General features: G+C 49.5%; 1 protein-coding gene across 1 annotated transcript; it reads left to right on the top strand.

Annotated features, from left to right (window-relative positions):
• Nucleotides 1-6: 6 nt before the first annotated feature.
• On the top strand, nucleotides 7-12,353 carry VAMP4 (vesicle associated membrane protein 4). The gene is made up of 7 exons (XM_026854301.1): nucleotides 7-206; nucleotides 2,159-2,205; nucleotides 2,553-2,603; nucleotides 9,585-9,685; nucleotides 10,275-10,354; nucleotides 10,537-10,588; nucleotides 11,669-12,353. Exons 1-7 carry the CDS (start codon nucleotides 141-143, stop codon nucleotides 11,695-11,697), a joined length of 426 nt encoding a protein of 141 aa, XP_026710102.1. The 5' UTR covers nucleotides 7-140; the 3' UTR covers nucleotides 11,698-12,353.
• The last annotated feature ends 3,156 nt before the right edge of the window (nucleotides 12,354-15,509 follow it).

Genomic DNA, 15,509 nt, shown 5'->3' with positions numbered 1-15,509 from the left:
CTGCTAGGCCAGGGCGAGTGGCGGCCGGGGCGCCGCCGCGGTTCGGGCGCCGGGCAGCGAGGTGACCCGGGCCTTCCCTGCGCCTCCCCTCCAGGCTTCTCCTCCGGGGCCCGAAGCCACCTCTCCCGCCGGTAGAGACCATGCCTCCGAAATTCAAGCGGCACCTGAACGACGACGAGGTGACGGGCTCAGTGAAGAGCGAGCGGGTGAGTGCCGGTGGGGCGCGGGACCAGCCTGTCCCTCTAGTGCCGGTGGCCGCAACGGTGCCATAGCAGGCTATTACTTACGCAGTGGTGCCTGGGGTAAGGTGCCCATGGTGGGCAAGTGGGTGTTAAACACACCTTGGGGACCCGAAGGCCTCTGGCTTTGCCTTGTGCCATTAGTTGCCAGGCCAGTGTACGGTAAGTTACAGCTCCCTTTGCCCAAGGAGCTCCTGTCACCACCTTCAGCCATGGGGCCTGGGAGCCGTATCGCTCTTGATAGCGACATTTAGTTTGTGAAGAGACTGTCCGTGCATCAAACCTCATCTGTGTATTTTAAAGCAACCCTCATTAGGAGATACGGCTGTTTTAAGAACCTGTTCCAGTTCATTTTGGCCATGAGATCCCAGCCTGCTTCAATCTCTCCACAGAACTTGCCCTGAGCACGTCACAGCTCTCTTCCCCATGTAGCTGGCTGAAGGGCTCGTGTGAAGTTGCCCTGCACTTTACAGCTGCATTTTATTCTTGTCACCAAGGTCCCTTGATGTTTCAGGCTTTGAATACAGGTCAAAATAGTGCAGTTCTGGACAAGTGCATTTAACCTCATATGTTTATTCTGGGTCATAGTGTGCTAAAACTGAGTTTAGACTGTCGTCTAAAATGTTGCTACAGTTCATGATAGCTGTCAGTGAGACAAGGATCCCATGTTGCCAAGAGCGGTTCGTTCATCCCTTGAAGGAGGTGATGGTTGAAACTATTGCATGGTCTTGTGGGTTGCTTACGTTGATTGAGCAAATGTGACAAGCATGGAAATGTAAGTGAGCTTCAAAATAAGAGCACTGTGCTTGCAGGTGGGAGCCTGAATTTATGCACAGGGGAAGCAGCAGCAGCTGTTGGTACTGGAAGGACTGTCTGATGTGTTCCTAGGCCCACACGTTTAGTGTGCCATTTCCTGCTCTTGATTATTTTTGACCTAAGTAGATGTTACTGGGAGCCCTCCACTTGACTGGACAATTCACACTGCCCTGATGTGAGAAATGAACTCTAGTAACGTATTTGTCCAAAACTTTCAGGCTTAAGTTGGGGTTGCTCTTAAAAATCAGCATTTGTGTCATCTGATGGGGTGTATTAGAACAGCAAATCTGAGCCCAGGAGGAGCCCTCTGGCACGAAGCAGAGGACCTACCAGACCACTCTGCTTTCCAGCCCAGCCTTAGCCTTTGCCTGAGTTGGGGGTTTGGAGGGGCCAACCCCTCTGGACATGCCATGCAGGGACCCCAGTGTATTTCCTTACAGTTGTCCTTCTTGCACCTGCTGCTATCCGATGGCTGGAGAAACCACGTCCTCCAAATCAGGAGTGGGTCTGACCTCCCATGTAGGTGGGATGCCCCAGGGTGGCTGTAGGTGATGCTGATGTTTTCTGAGCAGCTGCTGTTGACCGAGTGCAATGCTGGGATCGTCCCTCAAGCAGAGAGGGCCTGCCATCCACAGCAGGCCTGTGCGGGGGCTCTGCCTGCTGCTTTCCAAGTTAGGGTTCACTGTACTGATGCGCCAATTGCTTCTGCGTCACAGGGAGTTATGCTGATCCCTAGAATTGAGGTCCGAACCCTCACAGACAACTGGCCATTGCCACAAATCCAGTTTGGCTCGGTGGTAGAGGTGCGAGTTGTCTCAAGTTGGAGCTGCAGAGCTGTGCATCAGTCCTTGCTTTAGAGAATTAGCAAATGCTGCTGAGGTGATAATAGCAGCACAGAGACATCCAGCTCAGCCCTTGGTCACAACCAGAGAGAAACAGCACGACTCCAGACACCTGAAAAGTGCCGTCAATCCTCTCCAAAGGAGGGCTCGTGTGTAACCTGCAGTTGGAGGATGCTGGTTGCGTCCTAAGGGCTGGAAGTGTGTGTGTGAAATGGTAGTTGCTTACTGACGACGTGGTTTGGTTTTCTTCTGTGTTTGCAGAGAAACCTGTTGGAGGAAGATTCAGATGAAGAGGAAGACTTTTTCTTGTGAGTTTCTGAACAGGTGCTGTAGGGAATGTGATGTCTTAACCGGAGGTGTCAAATACCAAAAGCTGCTCCCTGCCACATAGGTGGGGGCTTGGGAATCAAAACCTTTGATTCCTTTGAGTTGATCTCCCAGAACCTTGGCACTGAGCATGAATTAAGACTTAATAGGTGTGACCTTTATAAGAGTGGGGGGTCCCACATATCCTGAGACATGGGAGGGGCTTATGGGAGGTATGAGAACAATCCTCTGTCCACAAGGCATTGTTTCTCTCTTGCATATCTTCTAAGTCTTTTAAAAACATGTTTTCAGTTTATCTCCATCTGATTGTTCTCTTTTCTGCTTGCAGGAGAGGGCCTTCTGGACCAAGATTTGGACCCAGGAATGACAAGATCAGGCAGTAAGTTGTTCCTCAGTGTCACAGAGATAATATTTTATTCTGGCATTGCGAGCTCCTGCTGCTGTTTCAACAGAGTATTTCTGTGTAGTTCTGAATATGGACATGGCTTGGGCTTGCATTCTTCTAATTGACATTTCCTACCCTACATGCCCACAAATTTGATTTAAGTTATCAAGAAATTTTGTGTTAACGGAGGCAAAGGGATAGGATTGTATCACAGTAGCTTAGTGGAGTATCTAAAGCCCTTGCTGTATTCTGGTAATGACCTGTTCTCTGCTTTTATGAGGCTCTTTTTCTAGAGCATTAACTCTCAATTTCATCCTTCACTAGCACTATTTTTTATTGTTTCATTGCTTTTTTTCTTCATCATGTAACTTGCTTCTCAGTGTTTCAAGAAAGCAAGTGGTCAGGAACATACCATCTTTTCTGGGCAGCGGCTGGTCCTCTGGCCTCCTCCAGATAAAAACCTGATGAGCAGTGACTCAGTGGGTCAAAGCATCTGGAAAACAGGAAATCATTACAGCTGGAGAAGGATTACTGAGTGTATTAGGGCAAGAAGGAAGGAGTGAACACTCTGGATCCTTCTCCCATCAAGTCATTTCCTGGATGATGCTTGTTCTGAGATCCAGTTTGTCCTGTCCTTTCCTATGAGGGATGCCATGGTGGTATTTAATGGAAAGCAGGGGGGGATATTTACAGACCACTGGTTTGTGTTGCACTGTTTCCTTTGCTGAGCTCCATGGAGCCAGAACAGAGCTCTGTGCAGGGACTGATGACCGGGTGGTATTCAGACTAGGTTGTCTTGTGTGCAGCCTGAGTGTTGCTCATCATTAGGGATTTTTTTCATGCCGGGAAGAAGCCAGTGCAGCTATGAGATGACTCATTGCCAACGTCAGTGTTAGGCAGTGCTTGCTTGTGTGCTTGCTTGCCATGTTACCTTGAGGAGTGAAATGCACTTGAGTTACACAAGAGGAGGCGGGTCAGTCACTGCGCCCTGAGTTTTCGGGGGATCTCTGCTCTCTCCAGGGTGTGAGGATGCTGTTGGTAGAGGCGCACTGGTCCTTGGAGTTGAGCCAGTGTGGATAAAGCCTCCCTTCTAGGGCAGGGCCAGGCTGATCTGGAGTAAATGAGAAGGATGAGAATTGGTTTTATGAGTGGAGTCCCACTCCAGTAAAAAGGTGGAGATGGGGTGATGTCTATCCCTTTGTCCTCCTCTGCTGGAAAGGAATTACAGAGTGTCTTCTGCCTTCTCTAGTGGTGGGGGAAAAACAGGAACTCTTCTGTTCCCACTGTCTTGACCAGGCAGAATGGAGCAGGGCTTAGGTAGAGGATAGCACTGCAGCTGTGAAGGGGAAGAAAAATGAAACAAGAATTCACCCAGGAGCTAGTGGGTTCATAGGTGTGATGGGACTAATGTCCAACACACATGAGGCTTACCTGTTGCCAGAGATTGCCTGCCTACTGGACCTGGTACGGAATATGTCCCTTGGGGTAGCGAGAGGCTATATCCAGCTAGTACCTAGAGCATCTATTATAAAATAGTATCTATTTTCTGTTCTCATCAGTGTTGATTACTTTGTTTAATAAGCACTTGCAGTATGCAGTCATCACTTCTTGTCATGGAGCTTGTTACTAAGTTTCTGATCAGACTGGCCCTTGTGCTGGATAGCTTGATGCCTGGTCTCGTAATTATGCAGTTCACTCTGGTTTCAGCAGAGGAGGAGAAGGGGGTTTAGATTGCTGCTGAAACACTTCAAGGAAAAGACATTTTAAGGAAGAATTCAAGCATTTGGAGAGCTGAGGCATAGCTGACCAAAGCTAGAGAGACTGTAGTTGTATGGGGCTGGAGGAATGAGGTATGAAGATAGTTGTAAAAGGAAACTGGATGGAGGATTGGGTAAGAGGAAAAAGTGATAGGATTATGGGAGCAAAGGTGCAGAACACGTTGAATGTGAGGGGCGAGACTGGAAACTTTTCCTAATTGTCGCTGGCAGCAAAGGGGCTTGGGTTAGGCTGGAGAGTTTGGCAGCAGAGACCTCAAGGCTGGCTCAGCTGCAGAAAGAGATGGTGGTGAATACTGCAAAACTTGTAGGGGAAACAGATGAGTTTGAGCCAGCAATAGTGGCAGGAGGAAGTGTCAAGAGTCCCATCCATGCTGTGTTTTGTCCTGAGGTGTCTGGAAGTTCAGACTATGTTGTTCTAACGGCTGCTCGGTTGGTGTGGACACTGCATGGGGTCCTTTAGGCTCCCTCTGAGACCTCCCCATGGGATGGGTTGAAGCTGAAAGTCGCTTTTAACAGGCTTTTATCCTTTTCCCCAAAGTTATGAAGAACAGGTAAGGGAGAAGTGATCTCTTTTCTCTGTTTTTGCTTCCAGTCTTTGTCCTGAATGTAAGAGCTCTTAGTGACTCTTCGGGGGAAGGTGGGATGTTCATCTTCCACCAGGGTTTCTTTTATTTAGAAAAGGATCCTCTCATCACAGGTCATCTTTTCAAAAATGCTACTAAAATTGCCCCCTTTTCTGTGCTGCCTGACTTCCTGCACCACTGGTGTTTCTGCTTTCAGGTGACTGTGCTGCTGCATTCAGGCTCCTGCTCGTGCTGGCGATGAGGCTCAGCATGCTGCTGTGGCTCCTCAGGAGCCAGGTCTCGGTCCCTGTGATTCTCCCATTGTGCTGCTGAGGGTGGCCCCAGCATCCCCAGTCCTGGGGCTCAGCCCCAGTAGCTCTGTCTCGCTGCAAGCCTCAAGTTACGTCCCAAAGAGGGGGAGGGTTTGGGGAATGGTTTGAAGGCAAGAGTTGACAGCAGCTTCCCAGGGCCTGGCTGCTGATGGCCAGCAGTTGTTTGTGCAGTGGACCCCAGCCGTAGTCCCGGCTTTCATTTGAATGTGATACAGAGACCGTGTTGTCAGGCATCGTTGTTGGGTATAATCCTTTCAAGGACTCAGAGGCTTCAGGATGGCATAGACTGCTGTCTTCCTCATAGCTGGGATGAAGCAGCAACCTAAAACCAGGGATTTGTGACACAGTTCAGCGCTGATGCCCCGTTGTTGAGTACAGCAGCTGGGCAGCCCCTCTGCAGAGAGCCGTGCCTCAGAGAGCTCTGTTCTCTGCTGGCCTGCCTTTGCACCGTCCATCTGGCTTGACTCTCCATCCTGTTCCCTCTTCCCTGAGGTACTGCCACAATGAGGGGTGTTTGGGTGTAATTTACACCAAAATACATGGCACTATTAATATTGCTGGGGTAGAAAATAGAAGTGTGTCATTCTGGCTGTAAACAGCCAGCTTGGAGACAAGAAGTAGCCTTGAGCAGCACACCCCATGGTGTGTGCACGGCCTGTTTACGGTGTCTGAAGAATGCAGCACTGTTGTTAGCCCAACACCGTGACCAGCCCAGGGAGTTTTTCAGTAGCTAACCTGGTGCAGCCAAAATGGAAAGGCTTATTCCTTCTACTCTGGACAAAGCACAAGAAGAGAGGAATCTAAACCAAGCTAAGCGCCATTGGGTCTCCTGTTGTTGCTTTGGTGGTGTACACTTGCTGTCCTTGTTGAAAGCATCGTATTTGCAGTAATTGGTAAGAAGGAGGGTCATGGGAGACATAATTTAGGCTTTTTTCTTACTCCCTTTCCTGGCAGGTATTTATTCTACTTTATTTCTCTTGGAAATTTGGCAGGAGTGAAGCACATTAAATGAATGTGTCACAAGCCAATAGCTCCCTAACAGGAAATACGCTTCATATTAGAGGATTCATCCTCTCTTGCCAAATAAAACAAGAAAATATTTTCTTCTTGCTGTGACCTGAGTTTCCAGCCTCAAGCATGCCAAACTAATGGGAATTTTTTGAATTTGTTCTGAAACTTCAGGGCTAATACATAGGCTGGGCATCTTTCAGCCCCCTCATGGAGATGCATCTCTCGTTTCTGCTCTCTCCCGCCCATCACTGCTACAGAGACTGGCTTAAGGTCTGGTTAAAGCACTGTGTGGAGATAAGTTTCATTCCCTGGCTTGGTCTCTTCCTTCCTGTTTTTTCTTCAGGATTCTCTTTTGCATCAGATACCAAAAGGTATTGGGGTGCTGAAATGTCTGTGTTTCATGGCAGTTAAACACCTTGACATTTGTAAGAGTTTAAGCCTTCATTTTTCTGTGCCTCTGTTCTCTGTCTATGAAATGTTTTGTTCTCCTGGGGACAGCTAACAGCATGCCCGGGCTCTAGGCAGGTAGCAGAGGCATGCAGCGTTTTGCCAGCAGCTCCACTGGAAAGAGGTGGAATGCTGAGATGCAGCTTGGGCAGTGGGGGGCTGTGCTCCATAGGTGTTTCCCAAATGCTGGTACACAGCAGAGCAGCTTGAAGTTACATACCTACCCACTCTGCCTCAAATGTTTTGGGGTGTCCTGGGACTGCAACAGCATCTCTTCAGGCTCTGACTTGTACTGGCAGGGATACAGGTGGCATTGCACTGCACTGCATATTCCTCAATGCACTGTAATCTTGCGTGCTCCTGCTCATTAATTGTACCAAGATATCTTAGTTACGAATCTGTTGTGGGAGGAAAGCCAGTAAATGATTTTGGAAACGTTTACATACTGCAGATATAGTCTTCTGCCTGTGGAACTGATGTTTAAGGCCTTAGAGTTTTTGCCAAGTTGGCTCATCTGGGATAGCAGATGTTTCTGCTTTTCCTCTCACCCCAAGCTATAGCAGCGTTGCTGGCAGCTCTGAGCTGAGACTTGTCTGTCATGCCAAGGTAAGGAAACCCCCTCGCAGAGCATGCCTCCTCCTCACATCCTTACCCGCTGCCCCAGGGAAGGGCCACAGGGCTGTGCGTGTCCTGCGTGGGGTAGACACTTGGCTCCATAGGGTTCCGCCACACATTCCCCAGGCAGCATCTGCCTGCACCCTCAGTGCCACTTCTGCTCTTTCCCAACAGTGGCAGCTCTGCCCCTCACTTCATACCTTGTAAAACAAATAGTGGATCAGAACAGGCGTTTATCTGTGCCTTTCCCCTCTAGATAAGAAACTCCTGGCAGGCGTCTGCCATCCATGTGGAAGGCAGGAGCTGCCACCGCAAAGTGTAGATTCTGTTCCTGTGTACTCTGAGATGCAGCGCAGGGAAAGCACGTTCCTTTCTTACGGTGTCCTAAATAAAGCAAGTTTTTATGTGCACTTCTGGAGTCCAGAATGTGCCATACAAGGGCTGATGAGTCAGAAATTGGCTTTAGAGGTGTTGCCTGGTGGTTCCATCTCTGGAAGCCTCAGTGCAGTGGTGCTGCAGAACCTGACCTGTAGTACTAAGATGGGAAGCCCCTTCATATTCAAAGATCTGGGGCTCTTTCTAGAGCTTTTTGGGGAGAAAAAAGCCTTTTCTTTTAATGACTTTCCTTGCTTGTTTTTGGAAGGATAAGTAAATATGAGCAAGGCATGTACTTTTCCATTGCAACCACTATTGCTCTTTGCAGCCACTCCTCACGTCTGCATCTCAGCACAAGCTGACAGGAGAAATAGGTCAATGGGAACCTATGTCTCTAATTAATTAATTAGAGGCATGGTGGCTAGGATGGAACCCTGTTCCTGGTTCTGCAGTGCCCCATTGACTGGCCTTGGCCAAGTTGCTCCGAGTCCCTCTTGGCCCTGGTTTCCCAGGCTGTGGTGGAGGATATGCTGTCCTTGTTGTACCAAGCACTCTGCGCTTAGGGGCTGGATGATGGCTCTCTAAGTGGTGGAGTTGGGTCTGGTACTGCTATAAAGACCTTATTTTGGCAAATAACGTCTTTGAGATGGCAGTGGGGAGGAGAGGGCTTTGCGTGGGTCTGAAGAAGATGACTTGGCTGGATAATCTGGGAAGCAGAATAGTGTGGGTGCTAAGCAGGTGCTAAAGATGAGGTGCTGGCAATCCTCCTTCCCCTTGGGGCCACTGGTGCTGTGCTATTAATAAGAGGTGCTTGTGTCTGTAATGTGGAGAGCTGCAAATGCTAGGTGAATTTTGGTATGTTTAAAGAGCTTAAATGTTTTTAATCAAGGTAACCTAGGCTGTCAAACCTAAGACTTACACAGAGCGAATGGTCTGGAGCTATTTCTGGTTTGTTGCCCTGTGTGTAGTGTTGCCTCCAAGACATCTCTGTTGCCATTTACTTTCTGGGAACGGTATGTCTCAAACAATGTATTGTCTCCCTAGGGCCTCAAGAAATTTCTTATTTTTATCTCCAGGAAAATAAAAGTGTATTAGCTCCAAAATACAAACCAGAATGTAGCAGTATTTTTCCACCAGGAGAATTTTTCTCTCTTACCAATGTGGCTTTTTTTATGGAGTGAATAAATGCATTTATAATAACCCTGCGGCTGTGATTTAGGCTACTTTTCACTGAAGTGACTACCCACAGAGTTGCATAACTTATGAGAAGATGGATTATAATAACTTGGTTTAGTTCCTATCAGCCATTTCTTTACTGTCCTTTTGATGCCTCTGGCAGAGTGGGTTTCATTTAGCAACTCAATTCCCGGAGAGGGGAGTGCATCTTACTTTGATTTCACCCCAAGTTATTTACCAGAGGTGTGGTGTGAGGTTCTATATAATCTGGAAAGATAAGGTGTGGGTTTTTTCGGTTGGGATGGGGGTTTTTTCCCTTTGTGAGCTCTTCTGCAGCAGAGGTGCCCACTAACAGCAGTCAGTGCCTTTTCTTACTGTATGTGAGTGTTAAAGGTGTTAATACAGGATGCCCTGCTTCAGCTGACTTTCCAGTGGTCTCTCTGAACCCCTTGGGTACCCCTGCCCTTCCTGGGGTTGCCAGAGACCCACCCCAGGCCATGCTGTGCCTCTAGCTTTTTCTTTGTCCCATCAACCTGCCTCCACTGTTGTCCCCTTGGATTTTTGTCCATGAGCTCTCAGATGCCGCCAGCCTGGGCAGCTCTGAGCGAGGACTGGCACTGCAGTGCACGGCTGGTGGTGCTTGCTTCTGCTCCTCACACTGCCTTTGCTCTGCTCTAGTGTCCAGAACCAGGTGGACGAAGTCATGGATGTTATGCAGGAGAACATCACAAAGGTGATTGAAAGAGGCGAGCGGCTGGATGACCTGCAGGATAAATCAGGTGCGATGCTAAATGCAGCTCTGCTGGCCCATTCCCCACATCTCTTTCTTGCTGCTGGGCCAAGTTACCTGGTTTCAGTTCTAAAGTGCCTAATGACACACCTGGGTTTGTATTTCTGTCCTTCCTGGGAGTGGTGTTTCATAGCCTTGGGCTGCAGATCTGACTTTGTGCCGACATTCTCTTCTTTCCACCTCCACCTTCTGCTGCTCTGCACAGAGGTGTTTTAGTTTGGAGGCATTTGGGTGCTGTGATCTAGTTGGTCCTTCAAGCAAAGGTAGATTGGTCTGTCTCCCAGCGGCCCAGAGTGTTTCAGTTGTCCACTCACTTGCTGGCCTGCAGAGCAAATTCCTGTCCTCAGAGGGCAGCCAGTACAAAGGGGGCTCAGTGGGACTCAGTGGGACAGCAGGTCTGTGTGCACTCTAGCGAAGGGCGTCATACTGGCATCTGCTGTGGCTTTGGTGAATCACGCTGTGGTTGGGTCATTTCCCCTAATGCTGAGTTTATTGCTTAAAACTCAGTGGAGTTAGAATGAGTGGATCCTCTGACTGTGTGCACGCTGCTGAATCGCCTCCTTTCTTTCCTTCAATAGAAAGTTTATCAGACAACGCAACAGCTTTTAGCAACAGAGCCAAGCAGCTTCGGAGACAGATGTGGTGGCGAGGCTGCAAGGTGAGCAAGGATGGGAACAGGCAGGGTGGGTTTGTGGAGGCCCGGTTACCTCTGCTTCCCTGGGAGGGGATGGAGAAGCTCTGCTTTCTAGCTGAAAAGATGCTGGAAGCCAAAGGCCTTCTTTCAGGTAGAAACAGCTACACATGGCACTCGTGTAACACACATCTGTGCTTCCCTTGCAGATGAAGGCGATCATAGCATTGGTGGCAGTCATTCTCCTGCTTGTGATTATTGGTGAGTAGCTCCAGGTCACCCCAGCCATTTCTGGCATTGAAATATTCTTGGTGCTCCACACCATGGTGACACCGTAGTGCTGTTGTTGCTGGGGTAGAGCACCTGAGCCACTTCCATTGGGCCCCACTCTGCCTTAAGCCATCAGAAATGGTGCCCGTCGGCTGCTCCATGCTGCTCTTCTGCAAGGTTTAAACGCAGAGGAGCAGGCTCAAACCAAATCCTGCTGACCATGGCCAAAGAAAGCCAACATTGTCCTGCCCTGCCAATGTCATACCTATCCAGGGTTGGTACTAACTGATCCCGAGGTTGCTGGGAGTAGATGGAGGAGTTTCAGACTCCTTCCAATGTCTCCCAAAGGCCTCTCCACATACATCAACCAGATGGTGTGATGTGTCTGATCCCTGCAAATTCTCCTCCCCAAAGCTGCCAGGCTGCTTAATTTTCAGCAAGTAGCTGTTGTGGCTCTGCTCTTGGTCTCTTCCCCTGCCCTCTGCCCTTTCTGCTCAGCTTGGAGCTCCCCAGAGTGGAGATACCGCTGATTTTCCTAGCAAATGGGTAACAACGACCAGAGCATGTTTCTTCCAGGCAGAAGCGGTAATTAATCCCCCTGCCTGCAGATTGAAGTGCTCCAGGGGTCCCAGCAGCCCAGCCTGGCAGTGCAGCTCTTCTGTTCCACTGGGTCCAGAGGGTTTTCCTCCCACTGACCATGGCCAAGGGCAGTTCTGTAACAGTCCTCATTACTTTGGCAAAACCCTTGTGGCCTGTTGTCCTGCTGACACACAGCCTGCAGCAGGAGAGGCAGAGCTGGCAGCAGGGTGGGAGCATTGGAGAGAGACAGACAGACTGATGGAAAATCCCATCTGGTTTAATTTTGGGAAGCTGGAAAGAGATGAAGGTGACAGGAAATGTTGTCTAGTGTGTGTGCAGGCAGCAGATTGCATTAGCTTGAGCTTGGAAACACTCTTTCCCTTGCAGCTGCTTGGTGTTTGTCACTACAGAAATGGGAGGGATCTCTCTGGCAGGGATTGGTGTTGCATGCAAAGGTGCGTGGCTGAGAGCTTGTTTCTTTGTGTTTTCCAGTACCCATAGTCCTGAAGTACCATACCTGACGAGGCAGCTGGAGGCTTTGGTGGAGCTGGCTCTGGGATAACCAAACTGCTGTGTAATTTAAGTGAGATATCTGTATATAGCTTTGAAGTTGTTTTTGTCTAAGGAGTGAGGAGGCAGTGACAAGTAGCCAGTCCTAACAGAGCGTTTTAAGAACTGCCAAATGACCCTTTTTTTGGTCTAGTACCTGTTCCTGCTGTCAGACTTTTTTTTATAACAGAAGATTCAGTTCCCAAACTGCCTGTATTGTGGAATTCTGGGTCTCTGGTTTGGAGCTGGCTACTTGTCACTTGCCACTACGGTTTATCTGTATATATGGTTGAGTTCTAATATTAATGATAATACCATTTGAATAGTTCCCCGCTGCCTGCTATGGAAGGCAGAGGGTACTCTGTCCTTTCATCAGAGCAAAGGAGGGGCAAAATGTCTGAAGAGAAACATACCATTATGTTACAGGGAACTGACCCTTCTGTGGAGAACTGCAAGGATGTTGTTTCTCTTTTGTTAAACAAAAAAAAGGAGAAAAAAAGAAATAAGTAGATTCTACAATTCAGAAGACTTTCTGGTCCTGCCATGGGAATGCACAAGCTCAGTGTTTTAAGTATTGCTGCTTACAGCTGTGACTAAAGACATTCCAGTAAACCTATTTTTGACTGTACATCTGGAGTTCCTGCACATCTTCATAGTGTTCTGGAGAACATTCAGGGCTCTCTGCTGCAGGGATTCCCTAAGAAAGTTCTGTTTCAGTGTTTTCTTCACCAGAAGCAAGAAGTGTGAATAAAGCCCAATGATATGAGAGACACAGCAGGAGAACAGCAACTGTCCTGAAACCAGTCCAGGGTGAACAAGTCTGCTTCATATTCAGAGCCCTTCACCTTGATGTGGTGGTTGTGGTCCTGAACGCCAGCCCATTTCATTTCCCTGTGATCCAGTGTGCTGGGGGTTGTTGCCAGGTGCACTGGGGTGCTCAGGGAGGTGTAGGGGCCCCAGTGCTGGACTAAGCAGGAGCTGAGCTCCTCCTTCCATGGGTGGGACTGCTGCATGTTGGTGGTTTCCATCCTTGGTCATGGGTGTCAGTGGAATTTCTGTCTGCCTTTTATTTTTGGGACCCTTATTCCTTCCAGCCCTGAGCCTAGGACTTCAGCTGAGCTGAGATCAGGCTCTCCTGGTTCTCCTTCTGCTGTCTCTTTTCTGATGAGAGAAGCATTGTCCTATTTAGTGTGTGTCTGAAGTGATGTTGGAGAGGGGAAATGTGCCCCAGAGAATTCTCAGTGCTGTGTCCCAGCTTCCTCTTCTGAACCTGCCCCTAGGACCTTGTATGGGGTTTCCACCTGACTGGTGGTGCTGCTCCATGCAGAGAAGGGGATTAAAAGTGAACACAGCAGGCTGGTAGGGGGTTGGATGTGATTAAAAGCACCGCTTGCCCAGCTGGAGTATAAATAGGGCTTTTCACTTTTGTGGGCCCTGGTGTCTCCAGCTGGGAACCAGAAAGCCAAGCTGGGTTTTTCCTCCTGAGGTACAGCCTGGTTTTAAGATGATGCACCCAGTGGAATGGACAAAAATTACCTTGCCTATGCCTTTGGCTACTTGCAAGGGAACAAGAGGGTGGACGAAGAGGGACTATGTCTGTCTTCAGGGAGACTGCTGGTCTTGCTGAGCTATCAGGTACCTTTTCCTGCCAGCTGGAAAGTGAGTTAATGGCACTGTGAGCCTGTGGAACAGCCGTGCTTGCCTGCTCAGGCTTGAATGCTAGGGCAGGCTTTACTCCTGCTGCTGGAGATTCCTGCCAGTACCTCTGGCTTTCTCTCCCAGCCCCATCTTGCCGCCACTGCTGCTGCTACCCACAAAAGGACCTTGGTACCACAGCAGAGCATCAGGACTTCAGATCCCAGCTGGTGCCAGGTCTGAGCAGGAGAAGGTAGTTTTGCAGTTTCTTGCTAGAGGCAAAGCCTGGCTTTAAAGCTGCGTGCCTTGGAAAATGGATCCTGGTAGGATGAGGGCTTCACGGCAACACTACTGTATTAAAGAACTGCTTATAGCTGCTGAATGTGGGGGCTGCTGCTATGCCCTCCATAGCCCTGTCCCTGCTGGGTTTGCTGTTCCCCGTCAGCAGCATGTCCTTAGGCAGAGTTTCCAGATAGCACTGAACTCTCTTCAGTGCAGGCACCAGTGTACCACCCTGAGAAGTGCTGCTGTTACCACCATGCTGGCAGTGTGCTGCTTTGGACAGGCACAGATGCTTTGCCAGCTGACCCAGATCCATAGAAAAATGAGGTGGCAAGGTTAGCACCTCTGACCCTGGACTGTTTGTGTCTTGTGCCTGCCTCAGACTAATCCTTTGATATCAGCAGGACTGGACCAGGCCCACCCTAGACAACCAAGCACAGGCAGCAGGCTCTTGCCCTGAGAGCTGGCTTTCCTCAACAGCTTTGCCAGAGTGCTTTCACAGCATCTTCCGTGAGGTTGGAGTACAAATGGTTGTACTTGAGATACAGGGCAGGAAGAGCTGCCATGGCCAAAGCCTTCAGTGCATTTCCCTGGGTTGCCAGGATTAGGTGTTGATCAGTTTTAGGTTCAAGTCACTGAATGCTGGGGTCATCCTGACCACAGACCTCCTCAAAGGATCAGCTCTGGCTGTGAGAGGCACCACCAGCAGCAAATCAACAGTCCTAGTCAGTCACTTCACAGTAATAGAACTTATTGAGAAAATTTTTATAGATTGTTTTTTTTTCTATGGACAAAAAGACCATTACAATATCTGGTCTCAGGTACATTATAAAGCAGTCATCCTTATCTTCAAGATATCATTGTCTCTATACTGCAGCCAGTGCTGTCCCACCTTAGACTGGTGACAGGAAGAGCTCTAGTGAGTGGAAAGGGTTGTTGTTTCCAGCAGTGTTTGCATGCTTTGGGGTAGGTTTTCACCTGGGAGATGTTATCAAGGAGATTTTACAACAAAAACAATTTATTCACCCAGGCATAGGGTCTGTTTTATCCATTCCCTCTTTGTCCAGAAGACATCTCTTCATCAGCTGCTGATTTCCAAATGATGTTTTTTTTACAGGAACAGCATGTTTTGGCTGGAGTGGTGTGTTCCTGTTGCAGGGCTGGTTCCTCTTCCCAGGCTCCTGTGCAGCGAGACCCTAGGGTCCCCATGTCCCAGGGCATGGGGGCTGCAGGGATACATGTCTGCAGGTCTGCCACAGGTGGGGAGAGGCCTCCCTACTCCCAGCTCTGGGAGCTGGCCAAACCAGAGGGAAAGAAGCACCTCCTGAAGAGTGCCTTTGTAAAACAGAAGCTTCTGGGGGACCTGGGTGTGAGGAGGAGGCCTGGGTACCATTGTGGGAGAGCTCCCAGGACCCTGCTGCTTCACAGCACACTGCTCCCTACTACCGTTTGTCTGGGGAGCCGTGGGCTTCACTGACCCTTTCCCTTAGGGCTCCACACCGGTGGGTGGGCCCTTCTCTTGATTCCTGAGTCGAGCCGTTTGTGCTGCAGCTGCCAGCTGGCCCTGCAGCTACCTTCACAAAGATGGATCATTCCCACGTAGGAAATCTGGTGTCAGAAAGTGCAAAGACGTGCCCAAGGTCGGGAAGTAAATAGCAGCCGTTGGAGCACAATCCACTGCCTGATTCCCCCAACTACATGTGATTCTACTTCGGGGAAAAGAGGGAGAGGGATCCTCCGGCCGCGGCTGCCAAACGCTGGGGAAGTAAACAGGGAGGCGGCCGGCGGAAAGAGGGCAGGGACAAGGCCGCCCCCGCCCCGCTGGAGGTGCCGGTGCCCGCTGTAGGCTGGAGCCTCAGCCGGCGGG

The sequence above is a fragment of the Athene cunicularia genome (assembly GCF_003259725.1).
Source record: "Athene cunicularia isolate RWA chromosome 8 unlocalized genomic scaffold, athCun1 chr8_part1, whole genome shotgun sequence".
Taxonomy (NCBI): Eukaryota; Metazoa; Chordata; class Aves; order Strigiformes; family Strigidae; genus Athene; species Athene cunicularia.
The sequence above is the reverse complement of the archived record's forward strand: the minus strand, read 5'-3'. Positions and strand labels throughout refer to the sequence as shown.

What these genes read in the sequence shown, in the direction of transcription:
- VAMP4 (XM_026854301.1), top strand. Translation starts at nt 141, where the DNA reads ATGCCTCCGAAATTCAAGCGGCACCTGAACGACGACGAGGTGACGGGC. An exon ending in GCTCAGTGAAGAGCGAGCGG is followed by an intron (nt 207 to 2,158) that starts GTGAGTGCCGGT and finishes CTGTGTTTGCAG; the next exon opens with AGAAACCTGTTGGAGGAAGA. An exon ending in AGGAATGACAAGATCAGGCA is followed by an intron (nt 2,604 to 9,584) that starts GTAAGTTGTTCC and finishes GCTCTGCTCTAG; the next exon opens with TGTCCAGAACCAGGTGGACG.